This window comes from Arachis ipaensis, chromosome B3, assembly GCF_059453495.1.
Source record: "Arachis ipaensis isolate K30076 ecotype BB chromosome B3, ASM5945349v1, whole genome shotgun sequence".
Lineage (NCBI taxonomy): Eukaryota > Viridiplantae > Streptophyta > Magnoliopsida > Fabales > Fabaceae > Arachis > Arachis ipaensis.
This window is the reverse complement of record NC_142438.1, coordinates 17,256,219-17,278,946: the sequence shown is the minus strand read 5'-3', so window position 1 is coordinate 17,278,946 and position 22,728 is coordinate 17,256,219. Positions and strand designations below refer to the sequence as shown.

The 22,728-nt window shown below is 29.1% G+C and overlaps 3 protein-coding genes across 3 annotated transcripts; 2 read left to right on the top strand and 1 right to left on the bottom strand.

Moving 5' to 3' along the window:
- LOC107629977 (B-cell receptor-associated 31-like protein) lies at positions 1-2,365 on the top strand. Its single transcript, XM_016332960.3, has 2 exons — positions 1-443; positions 1,723-2,365. Exons 1-2 carry the CDS (start codon positions 161-163, stop codon positions 2,106-2,108), a joined length of 669 nt encoding a protein of 222 aa, XP_016188446.1. The 5' UTR covers positions 1-160; the 3' UTR covers positions 2,109-2,365.
- A 9,127-nt stretch (positions 2,366-11,492) lies between these two features.
- On the top strand, positions 11,493-12,263 carry LOC107634283 (dirigent protein 23-like). The gene has a single exon (XM_016337825.3). The coding sequence runs from the start codon at positions 11,605-11,607 to the stop codon at positions 12,136-12,138; it is 534 nt and encodes a 177-aa protein (XP_016193311.1). The 5' UTR covers positions 11,493-11,604; the 3' UTR covers positions 12,139-12,263.
- Positions 12,264-16,050: 3,787 nt separating this feature from the next.
- Positions 16,051-18,416, bottom strand: LOC148569934 (uncharacterized). The gene is made up of 4 exons (XM_088506739.1): positions 17,645-18,416; positions 17,445-17,525; positions 16,729-17,200; positions 16,051-16,315 (listed from the first exon to the last, which is right to left on the bottom strand). The coding sequence occupies exons 1-4, from the start codon at positions 18,414-18,416 to the stop codon at positions 16,051-16,053; spliced, it is 1,590 nt and encodes a 529-aa protein (XP_088362865.1).
- Between the last annotated feature and the right edge of the window lie 4,312 nt (positions 18,417-22,728).

Below are 22,728 nucleotides of genomic sequence, written 5' to 3'. Positions count from 1 at the left end.
GCAAAGAACTAAACACTTGTCGAAGAAGCAGAGAGGGCAGTGACTTCATTAGAACAACACAACACCGACAGTAGACACCCACTCCTCTTCAATCTACTCTTTTCTTTCTCTCTCTCTCTCAAACACCACCAGAGGCAGTTACAATAACTAATAAGTCAAGATGTTGCAGCTACTCTACGCCGCGATCTTCGGCGAAATGCTTCTGATCATGGTTCTCCTTTTCAAGACCCCACTCAGGAAGCTCCTCATCCTCACCTTGGATCGCCTCAAGCGCGGCCGTGGCCCCATCGTCGTCACCACCGTCGGCGCCACATTGGTCGTCGTCCTCGCTTCTAGCCTCTACAGTATGGCCAAGATCCAACGCCGTACCGCTGAGGCCGGTGTTGTCAATCCCACCGAACAAGTCCTCATGTCCAAGCACCTTCTCGAAGCTTCTCTCATGGGTAACTAACTACTAATTAATTACCCTTTCAATACTAGATTTTATGAGTCTCTACATATACACATACATGTAGCACTATTGATTTTCATATTATTGTTATATATTTGCTACACTATAAATAGATCCAATTGAAATGTATCCATTGATTTCATATTATAATTGTTTTATGTTACTGATGGTTGGTTTCCCATGTTTTCCCAAATTGTTAGGTACTTTGTGCATAGGATGTTGATTTTTTTTAAAAAAAAAAAATTAGAAAATAGTATAAGTATGATAGATCATTTAGAAGTTTTGAACTGTCACTTGATAAATAATATGTACTGTTGTGCTGATCCATAGCATGTTGGTAAAGATGTTTTTAGATTATACTAAAACTTAGTCACCAAAAGAAGATTTTATTATTAATTCAAAACCATTTAATTTAGTGATTAATTTGAACATCAAATGATTTTATGTGAACATGAGACTTCCCCCCTAATGCGCTGCAGTGGTTGCTATTGAAATTATTGTTCAGCAGCATGTCCCATGTATTTGATTGCTTTTAATTTTTAAGAGAACTCATAGGTCTTCGTATCCATGGTAATTGGCCTGTTCCATTACAATCTCAGTGTGATCATACACAATGTTGATTTTCTGAATATTGGATGTTAAGAACATGATGGGATGTCACTTGTTAAATGCTAGCTTTATATCACTGATATATGTCAATTTGATAAATCACTAGCTTTTTGTATATAAGGTTTTGAAATTGTGTTGAATAAGGACTTTTGCTTGCTATGATAGGAGTGAGTGGCAGAGTTTAATGGTATTGGCTTGATGGCTTCTCTGAGTAAATATCATTTCCTCATACCAAATCAGGATTGTATTGGTCTCTTGGCATTAATACTTGATTCGTTCTTTTCATCAAACAATCTGCAACATATTGCATTAGATTCGGCTAAAATTCAGTTTAATTGTTCACCATGCTAATTGATTTTAAGATAATTTTTTTAGTAAAAACCATTGCTTGCTTTAGAGGGGTAGAATGTAATATAATTCTCAATTTTTTGTTTTATTCTTTAGCACATTGCATGTTTTAATTACCTTTGAAATTTCTGTTTGTAAAATCCCATCAATGTAGGTGTATTCTCTTCTCTTTCTCTCTTTGTGGAGTGGTTTAGTTGTTACTTGAGGGCAGGGTATTGATGTAGTTCTGTTTTTTTATTTTTTATTTGTTTTCCGTTTATAATTCAGTTTGGATATATTTAGTTCTTGATTTTTCATGTGTAATTTGTGTGCAGGGTTTGTGCTTTTCCTCTCCCTCATGATAGATAGGTTGCACCATTACATAAGAGAGCTTCGCATGCTCCGAAAGACCATGGAGGCTGTTAAGAAACAAGGCCGAAGTTTCGAGGACGGTAAAAGCACCACCACCTCTGAGGATCATAGAGCGCTGACCGAAGAAATCGCGACATTGAAGGCCCGAATCAAGAATTTGGAAACCGAAAGCGAAGCAAAAGGAAGTAAGGCTAAGTCTTTGGAATCCGAAGTAGAGGCTCTGAAGAAGCAATCCGAAGGGTTCCTTATGGAATATGATCGCCTCTTGGAAGAAAATCAGAACCTTCGGAGTCAGTTGGAGGCCATTGATCAAAGCTCTTTGCATGCTGAAAATAAGAAAAATATGTGAGAAGGACAAATTTGTCCCCCTTTTTTTCAGCTGCTCCTGTTTTAACATTTTAAGCATCATATGTTGTATTAGAAAAGATGAGATCATTGTAAATATCTAAAGAACAGAAAGAAGGTATGTGGATTCAGTGTGCTAAACTTCTCTTAAAGGATAATGTATAGGTATTTTCTGGTCCCCTTTGTTGATACTTGATAGTGATAATGGTAATAGTGAGGACTTGATCACATACATTTTTATAACATAATTCTACATTTTGATTATATTTTGTTATGGGATAAAAATATACTAAATTAATAATGTTATGTGTAATTATGCACTTCAAATTTATATATAAAAATTCTACAATATTTTAACTTTTAAGGGTCTATATTTATTTATGAGTAGAAGTATGCACCCAAATTTAAAGGGGATGCACACCAGCAAATATAGAATTACACATAGCAGAGGCTACGCCTACATATAAGCTTCCAAGTTCTAATAACAATGCAGCTTACCAAATACCATTCAAACATAAACATAACACCATTGATAACATACTGTTTTGGATTACAAAATTACTATAGGTGTAGTTAGAAGTTACCAAATCAGTCTTTATATATTGATTCACTTATTTTTTAACTAAATAATTAAATATTACATAATAAAATAATAAAAAATGTAATGGACAAATAATTAACAGCAGTTCTATTAGTACAATTTATTATTATTGGTCAGCACTTGATTAATAATATTTAAAATTATTTGCAAAAAATTATAGTGTTAAACTGCTGGATTATAGAGATTGAATTGTTGACTAAAATACTAGCAAATATAGATTAAAATTGTTGACACAAACCTTTTTCAACAATCAAATTTACATAGAAACTTAACAAAAAGGATTGTGAGATACTAAATTTGTCATTCTATTTGTAGTGGTTGATTAGTAGTTGATTTTTAAAATTATTTACGCAAATATTTTTATATACAATTGGTATACACAAATTCAAAATCAGGTTATATAAAGTGAGATGATTGAGTTGGTAAAGAAATAAAATAAAAAGTTAATCACTATTAAATTTGTAGTTTTTATAAATAACATATTTTACTATCTTACTTTAAGAATGATTAACATTTTTATTTTAGAAAATTTTGAGATATACAAATTTTTTCCATCAACGGGCCATAAGACCGAAAGAGAAACAAACTATGTAGTAACAAGAACTACACTGGAAGATGAAAATAGGACTGCACACGGATTGGATCGAATCGGATTGGATAGGATACGATATCCACATTTTTTAGGCCAAATCCGATCCGATCGGATATCGGGAATATTCGCATAATTAAAAAAAAACTATTTTAAGGTTTTATTTGGTTATTTTTACAAAAAAATATCCATAAAATTTATTTTTCACTTGTTTGAGCCTATTTACTCCTAAAATATTATCAATAAAAGTTCTCTTAAATAACAAAAAAAAAAATTAATAACACAAGATTTAAGTTTAATTATTCTAAGTTGAAGTACAACATAAAAAATTAAAAACAAGATATCATAAAATTCATAAAACAACACACTAAAATTCATATCACATTAGGGTTTACTTTCTTAAACTATGCTATTTATATGAGAGGTGTGGATATGCGGATTTGCGGATCGGATCCGCGGACATTACTGCTAAATCCGCAATCCGATTCTATCATAGTGCGGATCAAATCTGATCCGATCCGATGGCTCTGCGGATCGGATAATATCCGTAAAATTCGGATCGGATGCGGATAATTACCGCAGATATGCGGATATTATTCGATCCATGTGCAACCCTAAATGAAAATGGAATTTGCTTGCTTGAGAGGGTTGCCCACTTTAATTTATCTCTGCAATACTCGAAAGATTAGTCTTTTGGATTTCCGGCCTAATGAATACCCTGGTGAAAAAAAAAAAAAAAACTCCAAAAAGAACTGCAGGCCAAGTAAGTTATTTCAACCAAAAAAAAAAAAGAAAAAGCCTACTGCACAGTACAGACCAAAAACTAGAAAGATAACAAGGCCAAAAAAATTTCGAAAATAAACAAAAAAAAAGAAATGTTAGGTGCTAGTAAATTTTGTAATTTATGATCATTAATTAGCTATTATTAATACTTTTAATGATATAAGATTTTATTTAATAATGTTACTCAATTTTTTTTACTAATTAAATATTTACTAAATTTTAATAAAAGTGTTGTCCTAGACATTCTCATAAAGAAAACTACACGTGAATTGCAACTCCTCAGTGTTCGAGATGGCAAGCACAAAAAGACGTGGAAGTTTGGACTTTGGATAAAGAACATAAATTATTAATTCAAAGAAATTAATAAAAATCGAAAATAAGCTATTAAGTATTAATTCCAGGAAAATAAATTAAGAAAGTTCACACACACTTCATGTGAAACGTCATGTGTTGAATCTTATGTATACATGTCTTCGCATGAAAAACAAGTTCACCTCGTTCACAATGATCAATTCATAACCAACCATGCATGCATACACGATTTGCTTCATGGTGTATGCTGCTTATATATTCACGTGATTGCTGGTACACAAAAGCAGTCTCTAATTAGTTATTGAGGAATAATTGAACTTTAAATGAAACAGGGGAAAATTTAATAATTAAAACAGCAATGTTAACGAGACAATTATCTAAAATTATTTCATTAAATCTAATATGTATAAAATTATTGTATACAATATTCAAAATCATTATATTATTCTACAATAAATTATATTTTGGCACTAAATATATCGACATGGTACATTCTACTATTGTTTTACATACGTTTTTCTTCTCAATTATTTTTAAAAACATATTATGTAATCAACTATACATAAAGTAATATCTAACAATTGTTTATATTAACATTTATCAATAATTTTAACATTTTATTTCATACCCTTTCAATAATTATTGTAATAATTCTTTTTTATATTTTAGTAAGTCAATGATCATCAGTAATTAATAATTATCATCATTAGTATATTATTTTACAACGAATACTATTCTAATGCCAAAAATACTAATGTGGTGTATTTTGGTGTCAATATGCATACTTCTCTTCTCAATTTATTTTAAAAAAATATTTTTTTATAATTATATATAAAAATCAGTATTTAATATACAATTAGACTAATTATTAATTATTAATATTTTCAATCATTCTAATTATATTAATTATCAAGTGTTTTAATTGTCAATCATTATGATATAATTGTTAATCAAACATTATCGACAACAAATTGATATTGATATCAATAATAAAAAAATTAAACGTAAATTTATAATTTTAATTGTCATAAATATAATACTAACATAAATTGCTTTGTTAAAATGCTTTATAATGCACGTGTATATTAATTAGCGGTAAATTGATATATATCGATAACAACAATTAAATTTTATAATCTTTTGTGTTACTAAAAGTTGTATATAGTGTTTCTTTTGTAGTTCATGACTCATGAGTTTAAGTTTGAGAGCTAAAGTATTTTGTTTAATTTTTTAATTTATTATTCTTCTTTGACTACTTCATAGAATAAGAATGTATTCTTCGTTTTTCATCAAAGTTAATCATTTTAAAGTACAAATTACAATTTTTGTGATATTTTTTATGTAGCCATTTTATTATTATTCTTTTGATAATTTGATAATTGTTCTTATTCAAGCATATTCTTTTCGTCTACCGAGCAATTGCTTTCAAGGAGTTTTATAGGCCAAGTTTAAATTCCATCCCTTCATGCTTTCTACGTTTGTCAAAATATTTTCGAAGTTGAGCATATGATGAGATTGAATTTTCTCAATTTATGTTCAATTTTACTAAAACTGTGTCAAGTTTGGAGATGTAATTTCAAAGATTGGTATTGTATTTAAATTTTTTTATTTTAAACTTTTTGTAACAAAAATAATTTTATAATATATTGTATCTTTTTAGAAATTATCAGCTTTTTAGTGCATCAATGTAATGCTATTGATAAGAATAAAGGTCAATTTGTGGCTATTTTATGCCTTGTCGCATTACATGGATAACAGATGATGAAACTTATTTAACAAAGAGGATGATCTGCATTTGCACGGATTCTAAATATTCGAACTGATGACATTGTTTTAATTAGGTATCGTTATGAGAATGATTCTAATTTATACGTGTCTAAAGACTAGAATATCTTAAATATAATTTAAATAATTTAATTCAAATATTAGTATTTGATTAAATTAGTTTTAAAAAAATTTAAGTTGTTATCTCAATTTATATATTACGACTATTATTTTTGGTTATGTTATTTTTAAATTTTATTATATGAAATTTCTTTTTTTGGTTTTTAAATTTATTTTTATTCTTATTTACTCTCAATATAACTAAAAAAAAATAAAATAATTAAGTTAAAAAATTTGCTAATAATAAATAATATCTTTGATATGACAATTATTTTAATCAATTATATGAAATTATTGTAAACAAATGATAAAATAATTAATAGTTGGATTAAAATTTTATTGATATCTATTAACTTATAACTAATTACACGTATAATCTTATGATAATCTATAATGAATAGTATATTATGATCAAATTTAGTTTTCCATATATATATATATATATATATATATATACACGGCAAGTTACTTTAATAAATTAATTCCAATCCAAAATTACGTAGATCTCTCAAATTCTAAAAGATTATTTGAATATCTCAAAAGACATTTTTATATAAATCAAATTGATTAAGTTTGATTTACCCAAATACGTAGTGAATCGAATCCATTAAATTTGAATTATATGTCAATAGAGTTCACGTGTAAATCGAAACTAATGGTTTTGAATTAAATCACGATACTAAATTGAAACAAAGAGATTCGATTTATGTTTGCTAGTAAATCAAATCCATTCAATTTGATTTATACACGTGAACAGATGTTCATGATAAGTTTTGATTTGATGGTTTTGGTAAATCGAAACCTATAGATTCGATTTACATGCAACAACTCTCTCAAGTAATTCAAATTTAATGACTTCGATTTATGATGAATTGCTATATGTACAAATCGAATTTCATTCATTCGAACAACAAAACATACAAACCCCACACCCAACTCCACCACCCAGATCCGAAATTATCGGAAAGTAGCCCGGGAAAAATCGAAGTTGAACACATGGAGGACAACCCGAATTGTCTATATCGACTAGATGGAGTCGTGCATATTGCTGGCGCCATCCACCTTGAGGTTAGTAAAGAAAATTTTCTTTTTTAAATATAAATTAGTCATTCTAGTAATGTTAACATAAATCGTGTGGCAGTTAGTTAAAATCTTTAATTAGGGATTAGAAATTTTTTTTTTAATATAAGTCCATGTCAGAAGTAGTAAGTTATTAGGTGGTTAGATTTTGATAACTTGAAATGGTAACTAAGAAGGTTGTTTAGGATTGTAGGATATGTTAGATTTTTTAAGTTATTAGTCTTATATTCAACGAGATTTGGTTTATGAGTAGCGTTAGTTATAAATTTTTTGAGTTTTCTAAAAAATTAATATAAATATTTTTTTGTAATGGTAATTTTTTGAGTTAGATAATTATGAATAGAAATGTAGGATATGTTAGATTTTTTCAGTTTTTTAATCCTTTTTGTATTCTCTGTGTAAACGTGTCGGACTATATGCTTTAGTGAATATGAAGGCCGATATGGCATGATAATCGAGTTTTCTGTGATCACTAGATATCGATGTGGTTAGACAAGTGTGGGGACCATTGTATCGTTTTACCTCCCAAATACCTCTGCGCTGGCGGAGGCTAACCCTAATGAGCCATGCGCACCCGCTGCTGAACTCCTTGCACTTGCCATAGTACTTGCGATGATTGGATTTCAATACTTTGTACTCAACTCCACGGCGAATATTATAAGTCTTCACGCTTAACACGACTTCTTCTTTATCCTGAAACTGTTGACCAACTTGAAATTCAGATACAACTCCTGTATTCTGTGTCTCTCTAGTCCCGAAACTAACAGGTACTCCCGGATCCCCTGAGGTGCCATGGCATCCAAGTCCAGAGCTGAGAAGTGAGGGGAGGGGGGATACTGATTAGTACCTAAACTAGATGCTCTACCACCCATAACTGGAGTCGTCCGGGGTGTGTCATCGTCAATGTCATCAGCTATCGTGGCGGGCTCTACATCATCATGATCATCATCATCATGCAGTGCATCCTCTACCCCATCAGATATTCCAACCTCACCGAAATTCGGGACCATTGCAGGAGAACCGGGCATCGCAATTGCAACCTCCCCCAACGGTCCAATCTCACCAGCCCCAGCATCACCACTGCAGTTCAGATTAAATGCAAAGGAAGGAGAAGCAACTAAAACTGTCTTAGGTGCAATCTCTGGCACAACTGTCGAGGCACCAACAGGCATGGAACTAGAGCAAGACGCATGTCCTGAGGATTGTGGATTCCAATTCGAACCTCCAGAACTAGATACCACATCCACAAGCTTTGCCAACAGCTCTGGAGTCCTCACCTCAGAAAACTAACGACGACAATGGAACAGAACTCCCAAATCTTCGTCCTGCTAATAACGAATGAATCATACTTCACATCATCGCGTAAGATGGAAATCAGGATTCTATAGAACAACTTCTTCACCCGTTTCACGTCATGCAGACCTAGTTTTTGGAGTATAATATTCTTAAACTCAGTAAAAATCGTGGAAGGTTTGAGAAAAACACTCAAGAGGTCCTTATCAATAAACTTAATTCTTGATCGCGTTTTTTTCTTAATGGATCCTCTATAGTGCACAAGAGCTACAAAACTCTCATCACTAGTCATTGTGAATCTTACTATTGTAAAAAATTCACGTTGAGCTCGTATTTATAAACGTTGGTTCTCTATAAATCGAATTAAGTGTCTTCGATTTAATCATATAGCTAAAAGACTACGTTGAGTCTCTTTGTTTCGATTTAGTATGGTGATTTAATTCGAAGCCATTTACTTCGATTTACTATGTATTTGGGTAAATCAAATTTAATCAATTCGATTTATATAGAAATACCTTTTGGGATATTCAAGTAGCCTTTTAGAATTTGGGTGATCTGCGTAATTTTGAATTGGAGTTGGTTTATTAAAGTAAATTGCCATATATATATATAAAGAAATAATTGTGAATATAAAAAAATATGTTAATAGCTAAAATTTATGAGTATAATTAATATATATCAAACTAATTTAGCCTTAATTAAAATTTTATTTTTTTATCTTAAAGCAATCAATTCTATCATTATTATTATTAAATAAATATACAATTATAATTAACACTATTTTACATAATCATAATACTATCCATAATATTATTATTCTTATTATACTAATATTTTCATATAAAGTTATGTCTTTAATAGTAATTTACAAAGATTATCATAATTAATAAAGATTACCATGATTTGTGAATATTACGCATACACAGCTAATATTAATTACAAGAAATAAAAAAATTCTTGATAGGTTCAAAAATAATTATATACATATAAGAAATAATCGTAATAAAAAAATAAATATATCCTAAGAATAAAAAAATATTAATTATAAAAAAATAATTATAATTAAAAAAATTAATATATATAATTTAAATATATTTATCTACAATTAATATGATACGTAAAATTTTAAATAAAATAAATATATTTTAAGAATAAGAAAATTATTAATTACATAATATAATATATATATATATATATATATATATATATATATATATATAACAAAATTACCATAATTTATGAAGATTATTATACGTATGAGATATTAATAGAATAAAAGAATCATTGAATGATTGTGGACTCAAAAGAGAATAATCATAACCTATATATGTGATTTAAGTATATTTATGTATAATTAATATATACGTATATATAAATAAAAAAATATTTAGAATGATTTAAATAAAATAAATATATCTTGATAACAAAAAATTATTAATTAAATAATTAATATATATGTATACATAAATAAAAAAAATTATTAATTAAAAAAATATATATTTCAATTTTAGAAATCAAATGCACATAATTATAATAATGATTTGTTTTAAAATAGATAATTAAATTAATTGAATATTTCTATTTCTAATTGAGAGTAAATTAATCTTACATTATGTATATGTCCCCTTAATGTATTATGTAATTGTAAATTTTTATATTTGAGACTTATATTTTACTTGATAATTGTTATAACTACTAGATTATATTCTAACTTTGAATTTAATATAATATTAAATATATTTTTTAATTAGTTTTTTACTTATATTTTTTGTCTTTTTATTTAATCTTAATTTCTTTGCACACAAGTATGATTTTATTAAGAATCTCAAGACAATATTTAAGCATAAAGTTTAAAAATTTGAAGTTAGAATAATTCGATTATAAAGTGTAAAACAATTTAAATTACGTACACAAAAAGCCACAACTAAAATGGTTCTACTTGATGAAGAAGTACTATAGAATTGTATATCATTTTTAGATTAATTTACTATTTTTTATTATTTTTAATTTTTTATTGTGATATTATATTACAAGAATTTTCATATACAATACACAATAAAAAAAATTCAAAAGTATCTCTATTTGAAAAAAAGATATCTGAAAGAAGTATTTATGTTATGATCAACCTTGACATAGGTCAAAATAATATTAATATTTAGAGGATAATTCAAATAAGATAAATTTTTATAATATATCTAAGATATTAAATGTATAGTTCACAAATTTTTTTTATACAGTATATTGATATCTTGATATATTATTTTATTTTTGTCTATTAAATTTATCTCAATAATTAGAGAATTATTTGTTATTATTTTTAATAATATACCATTAATTTCTAGCTACTACTCAAAATGATATTATTATTATTATTATTATTATTATTATTATTATTATTATTATTTAATTTGGTATTCGTATAAATGACAAAAAATATAAAATTATTTTATATAATTTAAATATGTAAATGATATTTTTTTAAAATATATATTTTAAATATAAATAAAAGGAAGAAAATAAATTTTTTGGTACATTGCACGAGTACCTACACTAATTACATATTTATTATATTTAATATTATGCATTTATTTTTAAAAAAAATAATAAATATAAAATAAATAACTTTGGACTAATTTGTATTGTCTCCTATATATTTATGTAATTAAAATTGAAATTTATTTCTTTATTTAAACAATACTTTCTTCCTCTCACACTCTCACACAAGACGGGGCACCACGGCAAGAATGTGCTTCACCAAAGTAAGAAGCACGTGACAACATGCAAAACTGGAAAATCATATATATGGGTGAAGAATTCATTGTGTGACAACATGAAAAACTGAAAAACGTGACATGAACTTTAATTAAATTCTTACCACATATATATAGAGATAAATTGCAACCCTCTTCATAAACAAATTCATCTTCATTTCTACATACACATCAACATTGCAAAACCATGGCAGCAATCAAACCCTTCTCCATCACAACATTATTGCTTATGATATTCATCACCATGACCATGATTTCCCAAACAAGTTCGAAAAAAAGCAACCAATCAAACCAAGTGTTCTACTTGCACGACGTTACCAACGGGCCTAACGCAACCGTTGCCCAAATCGTCGGCATCACCGGAAAAGTTTGGTCGTACAACACATTTGGTACCTTTATCATGGTGGACGATCCAATAACCCTAACACCAAATCAATACGCAGTTCAAGTTGGAAGAGCTCAAGGAACTATTTCAGTGGCATCAATGGACGGTTCAACTGTGATTATTGTTCTTTCATTTGTGTTCAACAATGTGCAATATAATGGCAGTACTTTGGAGCTTCAAGGCGCGAGTCGTCAGCGCGAGAATTCCAGAGAGATTTCAGTGGTTTCCGGCACCGGAAGGTTCCGATTTGTGAAGGGATATGCTGTCTTTGAAACTGTTTCCTATGATCCTACAACTACTCGCTCTCTTATTCGTGTTAATGTCACCATAAATTAGCTCCTATTACTTGTTTAATTTCCTATGAATTAATGATGCGTGGTTAAGAAATAATTAATATCATGATATAAAGATTTCGCCCTTGATCTTTTGAGGCAGTTAATCCTTGTTGTCACTTCTAAGAACACTAGCTATTACCTCCTCTAATGCTAGGGCCAGCAACTTTTGTGATTAGTAGCCATCAAATAGCCATCAATGATGATTTAATGGTGTGAGATTGGTATGAGATTTCATCCAATAACTCACTTTTCTCTGGTAATTACATGCTGGCCAAAATTTAATAAAATTGCTGGCCCTCTAGACTTTTCTCTTTTGTTTGTTTTATTTAGATTAATAGTTATTTAGTTTCATATTCAATTGTTATGGTGGGTTCAAATTCTAAGGACAGAGAAACATAATTTTAAGAGAGCAGCCAGAATATAAGAAAAGATTATAAGATATAAAAGAATGATCTAAATTATTTTAAATATTTTAATTCCCTTTGTATATCTACATGTATTAAACAAAAATATACATATATACACATTAAATTGATAATAAATTAATTATCTCGAGAGTATATTAATTAAAATAATAAAAAGATAATTCATAATTATTCTATCTTTATTTTTAACATAAATAAATATTCCTTTATATATATTTAAATAATTATTAAATAAAAAATTAGTTACTAATTTAATTTGGTCACTATATAAAAAATTAGTTATCAATTTACTGGCCAAAATAAAAAGTTAGACTTTGAAAAACTTTTGAAAACATTTAATCTCTAATATTTTACTGTTTTTAGTGACCAATTTGACGACCAATATAAAAACTAAGTTGAAAAATTATTAGTCCTCTTTAAATTAATTGCTAATGATAAAATTCTTGAAGAACATAAATAGAAGGTATTTTTTAAAGTTTACAATAATATTAAACACTTCATATCTGTTGCAAAATATTTATCTAAAAAGATACACGTATTAAGAAGTAATAAATGATCTTTTATATTGTAGACAATTATATATATATATATATAATGTACGGAAAATATTTATTTTTTATTTATATTAAAAATATTTTTTAATATATTTAATTTTAAATTAATCTCAATTTATTATTTTTTATTGGTGTAAATATTAAGTAGAAGTACATAACATAAGAATTCACAAAATAATTGAATTAATTAAAAAAATACGTAATATACAATAAATTAACATCTTAATTTCTATGAAAAAATGTATGTATATATCTTATTTATAAACAACTAAAATTTTAGTCTATATCTCTAATATTGATTATTGCACATCTACAGATTATATTTCTATTTCTATATCAAAATATTCTAACTTTAAGTTTCCAAATTTTATATACAAATGTTATCTTGATATTCATAATAAAATTATACCTACAAATAAATTAATAAAAATAAAAAACTTAAAAATAATTACATTTAATAATATATTAAATTTAATATTAGATTATAATTTAGTAACCATCACAATTATTAAAAAAAGATATAAACCTCACCATATAAAAATTTATAATTACATAATACACTAAGGACAGATCTATAAATGTTAGATTTCTTTATAAAATAAGTAATTTACGTACCTTCAGCCATTGCCAATAAATTCTTTGATTTAATTTGGAATTTCTAATTCTTGAATCACAGAGAGCCAGATGGAATCAAGGTGTATTTTTTTTGTTCTTATGATCGGAATTGAGAACCCAAATTTTATAAAGTTTATGATGAACAGTCGTGTTCTTTCCATCAAAAAACAGACCAACTGTCAATATAATAATGAATAATTACAATACCACCAAAACTAATTTCTATATTAACAAATTGGACCACAATTAGAATAAAAATTCTAACATTCTCCCACTTGGTCCAACATTTATTACGTATAGTTTGTAATTACATACTATGTTTAAACAATTAAGACAAATTACATGAATCATAGCGGTAGTTTTTCATTAATCGAGTATTACCTTCTATGTATTACAATGTAATATCTCCTAACTGAATAAACTCTTCATGTGGTATTTCTGTAGGAATAAGCCCAATGCTTATTCTAGGTCATTCACTGAATTTTATTTGTCATTCTCAATCATTTATGCGCATATATACTGACCAAATGAGAAACAAACAATAACAGGAATTTCATATCCAAATATGTCATATAATATAACATAAGTCATATAAGTGACGTTATAGAACATAAACCCATACTAGTAACATGATCCTTAAAAAAATCTGGTGGCATGCCTTTTGTCAAAGGATCAGCTATCATCTGTTTAGTACTAATATGCTCTATCTGTACCTCATTAGACCTAACTCGGTCTTTAATGGCTAAGTACTTAATATCGATGTGCTTACTTCGACTACTACTTCTATTATTCTTAGCCATAAATACAGCAGCTGAATTGTCACAATATATTCTTAATGGCCTAGAGATACAATCCATAATCTTAAGCCCAGAGATGAAATTCTTTAACCAAATACCTTGTGATGTAGCCTCAAAACAAGCAATAAACTCGGCTTCCATGGTAGAAGTGGCTACAAGTGATTGTTTTGCACTCTTCCAAGATACTGCTCCATCAGCAAGCATAAAGATGTATCCTGACGTTGATTTTTTAGAATCAACACATCCCGCCAAGTCTGAATCTGAGTATCCAACAATTTTCAAATTGTCGGTTCGTCTATATGTAAGCATGAAGTCCTTGGTCCCTTGAAGGTACCTTAAGACCTTCTTTGTAGCTCTCCAATGGATAATTTCTGGATTGATTTGATATCTTCCTAGCATGCTAACAGCAAAAGCAATGTCAGGTCTTGTACAGACCTGAGCATACATTAGGCTTCCAACGGCTGAAGCATAAGAAATATTTTGCATCTGTTTCTTTTCAAGTTCATTTTTGGGACATTGATCTAAGCAAAATTTGTCACCTTTCACAATAGGTGCAACACTTGGTGAACAATTTTGCATTTTAAACCTCTCAAGAACTTTATTAATATAGGCTTCTTGAGATAAACCTAAAATTCCTTTATGTTTATCTCTATGAATCTTTATGCCAATGACATAAGATGCATCACCCATATCTTTCATATCAAAATGTCTAGAGAGAAATTGTTTCACTTCATGTAACAATCCTAAATCATTTGTTGCAAGCAAAATATCATCTACATATAAGATGAGAAATATGGTCTTGCTCCCACTAACCTTGTGATATATACATTGATCAGAAATATTTTCAATGAACCCAAATGAAGAAATCACATTGTGAAACTTCAAATACCACTGTCGGGAAGCCTGCTTAAGACCATGCATTGCTCTCTTAAACTTGCAAACTAACTCCTTACCAGCACTTGAGATGAATCCTTCGGGTTGTCTTATATAGACCTCTTCTTCCAAATCTCCATTAAGGAATGCCGTTTTCACATCCATTTGATGCAATTCCATGTCAAAGTGTACTACCAATGCCATAATGATGCGAAAAGAGTCTTTCTTTGAAACAGGAGAAAAGGTTTCTCTGTAGTCAACTCCTTCCCTTTGAGTAAATCCTTTGGCAACAAGTCGAGCCTTGTAGCGCTCAATATTGCCTGATGAATCATTCTTGGTTTTAAAGACCGACCCATTTACAGCCAATGGCCTTTTCCCCATCAGGTAATTCTACAAGATTCCAAACTTGGTTATCTGCCATAGAATTCATTTCATCCTTCGTAGCATCTAGCCATAAATTGGAATTACGACTTTTCATTGCTTGTGAAAATGTCGTTGGGTCATTTTTATCACAAACATCATAGTCAGACTCAGCAAGATATACTACATAGTCACTAGAAATTGCAGGCTTTCTAATTCTTGTTGATCTTCTTAATGTTGCATCATCAACCTCTTGTAAAGGTAGTGGCATAACAGGTTCCCCATCTTCTTAAAGTTGCTCTTGAGCAATATGTTCTTGAACAACATTTTCATTATGAAGAGTTTGATCCTCCACCATATGATCTACTTGAACATTATCTCCATGATGTGGAACATCAGTAATAGGTTGTTCTATATTGAGCCTATCTGTATGAGCATTGTATTGAACAATCACTCTTGTACATGGAGAGGTTTGACGAACATTATCATTCTCAACAACTTTAGGAGGATGATTTCTCCCACTTTCCACATCATGCTCTAAAAACCTTGCATTTCTAGATTCAACTATTTTACTTGAATGGGAGGGACAATAAAATCTGTAACCCTTAGACTTTTCTACATAGCCGATAAAATAGGCGTTTATCGTCCTTGGGTCCAACTTCCTTTCTTGTGGATTATAAACCCGAACTTCAGCAGGACAACCCCAAATGCGTATATGATTCAAACTAGGTTTTCAACCTTTCTATAACTCAAATGGCGTTTTAGAAACTGCCTTTGTTGGAACTCTATTTAATATATACGCAGCTGTCTTAAGGCTTCACTCCACAAGGATAAAGGAAGATTGGAGTTGCTAAGCATACTCCTCACCATATCCAGCAAAGTCCTATTTCTTCTTTTAGCTACACCATTTTGATCTGGTGTGCCAGGCATGGTGTATTGTGCCACAATACCATGCTCTTGAAGTTACTTTACAAATGGACCAGGTGCTTGCCCACTTTCAGTATATCTCCCATAGAATTCTCCACCTCTATCTGATCTCACGATCTTAATTTTCTTTCCGCATTGTTTCTCTACTTCAACTTTATAAATTTTAAAAGCGTCCAATGCCTCATATTTATTATGAAGCATATAGAGATACATATATCGTGAATAATCATCAATAAAGGAGATGAAGTATTTCTGACCACTTAAGGACATATCAGGACAACATATATCAGTGTGAATTATTTCTAATATGTCAGAACTCCTCTTAGCACCTTTTTGAGACTTGTTGGTTTGCTTTCTCTTAATGCAATCCACACAAGTATCAAAATCAGTAAAGTCTAGAGTTTCAAGAACTCCATCACTTACTAATTTCTTTATTCTCTCAATGGAGATGTGTCCCAACCTTCGGTGCCATAACATGGAGAATTTTTTGTTCATACCATTACCATGCATAACTATAAGATTAGATGGAATATTATTAGCTAAATGGACTTTAAATAAATCACCAATTAAAGTACCACGTCCAATAATATTAGAATTTTTAATAATGTCAACAGAATCATCATAAAAATTTATACATAATCCTTGTTTTACAAGCTTAGATAAAGAAATAAAATTTTTAGAAAAATCAGGAATATAAAAGGTTCTTTCTAAATCTAAAATACAACCAGTACTTAATACAAGTTTAAATGTTCCAACAGCTTCCACACGTGAACGCATCTGATTGCCCATATAGATGCTTAGTTCGCTTCCTATCGGTTTCCTTTTCCTTATGAAACTCTGCATGGTATTTGAAATATGAATTTCAGCACCAGAATCAATCCACCAAGTGTCATGACATATTTCAACAAAATTAGATTCAAAACACACTGAAGGAATAAGATCACAAAGGTTAGTACCTTTTTTTTCAAGCCAAACTTTAAATTTTGGGCACTCCTTCTTCATGTGTCCTTTCTTTTTACAAAAGAAACACCGTGCACTTTCTTTCTTCATAGGATGGGATACAATACCCTTTTCTTTCTTCTTATGAGCTTGCTTTTTACTACCCTCATTTGTCACTAATAGTGCACTTTCACCAAATTCCTGAATTAGCCTTCCTTCCTCTTGCACACACATCACCAATAATTCGTTAATGGACCATTTTTTCTTATGTGTGTTATAAGAAATCTTAAATTGTCCGTACTGGGAAGGAAGAGAATTCAGAATAAGATGCACCAGAAGTGAGTCAGAGATCTCAACCTCTAAAGCTTTTAGTTGTGCTGCAATGTCTCTCAACCTCATGATGTGTTCACACACACCTCTTATGCCGGTAAGTCTCATAAATGACAATTGTGCCATTAGGGTGCTTGCAAGTGCCTTACTAGAAGACTTAAACTCTTCATCAATAGCCTTCATATAATCCTTGACATTCCTACAATCAGGAATTGAACCTCGGATACTAGCTGAAATACGAGACTTAATGAACATCATACTTAAACGGTTAGATTTCTCCCACCGTTCGTATAATGCTACCTCGGCTTGAGAACTAGCATCAGTAGGTGTTGGAGGCTCTTCCCTACGAAGAGCATAGTCAAGGTCTGCACACCCCAAGTGAAAGAGAATCTTATCTTTCCATTCTTTATAGTTGTCACCACTTAACAAATGAACTTCAGATACAGTATCAGATATCATTACTGCTGCAAATAATAAATCATGCTAACATTATTCAACTTTAAATAGGCACATCAAAATCCATAACATATGATAATACATGCCAATGCAAGTCACATCAAAATAAATATAAATCATAGTCATTAAAATCTACCTGTGGGCAAAGATTTTAACACACATAATATTCACTATACTAACTAAAGTATTGAAACCAGAAAATAAAATACTGCTTCTTAATACCTGTAGGCTAATTAAAAAGTAAGAAATATTTTCTATTTCAATCTAATTATATGTAAATAACATAATAAATTCATGTGGGTAAGTTTATTATATAATTCACAACAATTATAAATATATCATATTAATATTTATGTGATCTCTTTAAATATAATTATTATCAAGGATGCTGTTGCTACTCCTCAATAAATCATATATTAATCACAATATGATATGCAGCGGAAGAGTTTATATTGCATGCAAATATAATCATCAAATAAATAAATTGAGTAGCATGAATAATATTAAAGTGGAGATGCTCTAGTGGATAAATATTTTAGCAATATTTAGAAGATCCATGTTCAAACCTCACTCTAACCAAAATTTGAATTTTTATAATAAAATTTAAATTTTGAAACACAACAACTTCAACGTAAAAGTAGAAAGCATTTAATATTATATAACAAACAAAATTCATCCATTGAAACAAGTTCACTGTGTCTTCTTTCTTCCACCGTCTTCCCTTTCTTCTTCTCTCTTTCTTTCCTTTTTTTTAATTCAAGAATAAGAAAACTTATGGGAATCATGGAAAATTATACTATTATGAAGAACAACTACCACACAAATTTAGAAGATTCCTTCTGGGAATATTATTTATTATTCCCTCTTCTTATGGTACGTCAACTTTAATTTCAATAGTTTTTCTTACTTATTTCAAAATTCATACTATACATTCTTCTTTTGAAAATAATTTATCAAAATAATGCACCGTAATTAAATTTTGAAATGGCAAGGCAGAGACAATTTTACTTTGATACCACATGTTAGATTTCTTTATAAAACAAGTAATTTACGTACCTCCAGCCATTGCCAATAAATTCTTTGATTTAATTTAAGTTCCAAATTCTTGAATTACAGAGAGCCAGATGGAATCAAGGTGTATTTTTTTTGTTCTTATAATCAGAATTGAGGACCCAAATTTTATAAAGTTTATGATGAACAGTCGTGTTCTTTCCATCAAAAAACAGACCAACTGTCAATATAATAATGAATAATTACAATATCACCCAAATTAATTTCTATATTAACAAATTAGACCATAATTAGAATAAAAATTCTAACATGGAAAAGCCTGCAGTGGCCATGGTACTCCCAATTCTTTTAAAACAAAATTATAACAAATCAAATTATATCATTGTATATATATAAAAAAAAAGTTATTTTAAAATTCACTTTAGATATAATAACTGATTATTTTATAGTTGTATGAAATATTACCAAAAAATCTTATAAATACTAAAATTTTAAAATATGTTACCGAATATAATTTTTATATAATATAATTATTGATTTGACATACATATATATTATAAATTATAATTTATTAACTTTTTATTATATTATATTTATATTTTAATTTATTCTATGTTTAATTTTTGTCTCCTCATATAAAATTTTTGGTTCTGCTAAGGAGCATATATAGTGTATGATTGATATACTTTAAATTAAGAATAGAAATATTTAATTATTATTAAATTAATTTGATTATCTATTTTTAGAATAAATCATTCTAATTATATGTGATTGATTTATTGTAAAATTAAAAATTTATTATAGTTGTTTTAATTAATACTTTTTTTATTTATGGATATATATGGATATATATATATATATATATAAATTATTTAATTAATAAATTTCATATTTTTAAGATATATTATTTAATTTAAATAGTTTTAAATATTTTTTATTTATGTATACACATATATATTAATTGTACGTAAATATATTTAAATCATGTATATTAATTATTTTTTTATTATAATTATTTTTTTATAGATATATATGATTTATTCAATGATTTTTTATTTTTGATTATTAATATCATTGTACCTGTAATTTTTATAAATTACGGTAATCTTCGTTAATCACAATAATCTTCATAAATCACACCGAACAACTAAATTTTAACTATAGTTATTAATTTGATATATATTAATGCTAAATTAATTTGTTATATATTAATTATAGTCATTAATTATAGTTATTAACTTAGTATATATATATATATATATATATAATTTGGTATAACACTTTATCACACAAAATTTTACACTTAAATCGTAATTCAACAGTGGTAAGGCATTACGACACTTAAAAGAAAATACATATATAATTATAGAATGACGATATTATAACTATGAACCCGTAAAAAAAAATAAACACCTAAAACCGTTAAATTCACACAAACGTGTTAAAGCGATAAACATTGCATACAAAGCGGACTATATATATAAGTTCAAGTGAAGATACATAATAGTCACTAATCTCGATCCACAAAAAAAAAATGTCAGCTAAAATATTACAATACTAGAGAATATACAAGATAGACAACCTATCTCTCTAACAAAAGTCTCTAAGAGGAATTTAAGTTATACAACAATACATTTTTAAAAAAGGGAGAGAATTTCTAATGCCAAAATAAATCTTCAAATAATTTTCTTCACTTTATCACATGAAATCCCACACTCTCAGCGAGATGCGTTGTGTCTTGTATCTGAAAAATAGAATAACAACAACGGCTGAGAATCCGAAGGTTCCCAGTAGAATAACTGTTCCAAATAATGATTACATAAGAAAATATGAACTTTCTAGACAATTATAATCTCCAACTTCACAGAATTCTAAGTCTAGGGTCTTAACTAATCCATACAGGGTTAAATTTGCTAAGGTAAAAGTACTTTAATCTACTACTAGTCTCATCTACTCTCGACAGTCATTTTTATTGTTCTCATTCTCTATACTTCCAATGGAATGCAAACACAGACAAGTAATCATATCAAACAATCACAAATAAGAATATTTAGAACAAATAATACAATTAGCAGTTAAACATGATTAGAAAATAGGCAAATCAAAATAATTATGCAACCCAAACAATGACAAACAAATGCACATGATGCATGTCTGTCCTACTGGCCGTAAGCTTACGTGTCGGTTAAATTACTAGACCCAACACATCCGGTAGCTAACTTGGACATCCTCTCTCTGTCATGCATCCCCAAAAAGAACATAACATATATATATATGATTAATAAGAAGAGAATCCTCAACCTTCCAGGAGAGAATCCTCAACCTTCAACCATCTCACTGGAGGCAGCGCTATCTGGGATCTAGTGCCCACTACACTTTATAATCAGAGAAAAACTGTGGTACAACAATAGGAAATCCTCAACCTAACTCGTTCACACCACAATCAGAAACTGAATGAAAGAAAATTCTCAACCTTCTATCTAATCTCCTGATGTAATAAGAGAGAAAATCTTCAATCTCAACTTGTCTATCTGTGAGAGGGACAAAACCACTATCCTCATTGTGGGCGGGACAAACCACCATCCCCACAACATTAATAACGCAAACGGGACAAAATTTGCATCCTTGCCAATTTGGTCATCATAGCACATTTGCAATCATAATTATAATTTCAACCAATTTTGGAAGATATAACTCATCATAATCCAATTTATTTATTAAAATAATCAACTTTATCAATTTGTGAGTAGGACAAAGCCACCAACTTCACCGTGGACAGAACGAACCACCATCCCCATAATATTTAAAATATTTTATTTTACAAGTTTTTTAGGAGAGTATACCAATTTAAATCCATTAATTCTATCCCCAATAAAGTCAAAGTAAAAAATATAGTTTTCAGAGTTCATACTAAAGTTACAGAAGATTACAAGTTTGTCGAAAATGCTTAACAGTTCAAAAATAGCATTTTTGAAAAATCAGCACAATCGTGCGTATGTGGGCTTCATGCGTACACACGAAACCTGTCTCGGTCCCTTGAGGGTGCGTGAACGGTGCGTACGCAGGCATCGTATGTGCGCACAAAAGTGCAACGATGCGTACACAGAATAGGTGCGTATGCAGGGAACCTGGTTTGGCCACTAACTCTACAAAATCTGCATAATTAAGTTTAACCACCAATTTTTAAACAACTATCACTTTCTCTTCAACTAATCCAAGCCTCACTTAATCCAAGTTTTAATCAATAGCAATCAAGACAAGCACTCAAACAACTCTATTCAATCTAATAATATCCAAATTTCAC

What these genes read in the sequence shown, in the direction of transcription:
- LOC107629977 (XM_016332960.3), top strand. Translation starts at nt 161, where the DNA reads ATGTTGCAGCTACTCTACGCCGCGATCTTCGGCGAAATGCTTCTGATC. An exon ending in TCTCGAAGCTTCTCTCATGG is followed by an intron (nt 444 to 1,722) that starts GTAACTAACTAC and finishes ATTTGTGTGCAG; the next exon opens with GGTTTGTGCTTTTCCTCTCC.
- LOC107634283 (XM_016337825.3), top strand. Translation starts at nt 11,605, where the DNA reads ATGGCAGCAATCAAACCCTTCTCCATCACAACATTATTGCTTATGATA.
- LOC148569934 (XM_088506739.1), bottom strand. Translation starts at nt 18,416, where the DNA reads ATGATATCTGATACTGTATCTGAAGTTCATTTGTTAAGTGGTGACAAC. An exon ending in AGTTTGGCTTGAAAAAAAAG is followed by an intron (nt 17,526 to 17,644) that starts GTACTAACCTTT and finishes AATACCATGCAG; the next exon opens with AGTTTCATAAGGAAAAGGAA. An exon ending in TGCGTTCACGTGTGGAAGCT is followed by an intron (nt 17,201 to 17,444) that starts GTTGGAACATTT and finishes CTAATCTTATAG; the next exon opens with TTATGCATGGTAATGGTATG.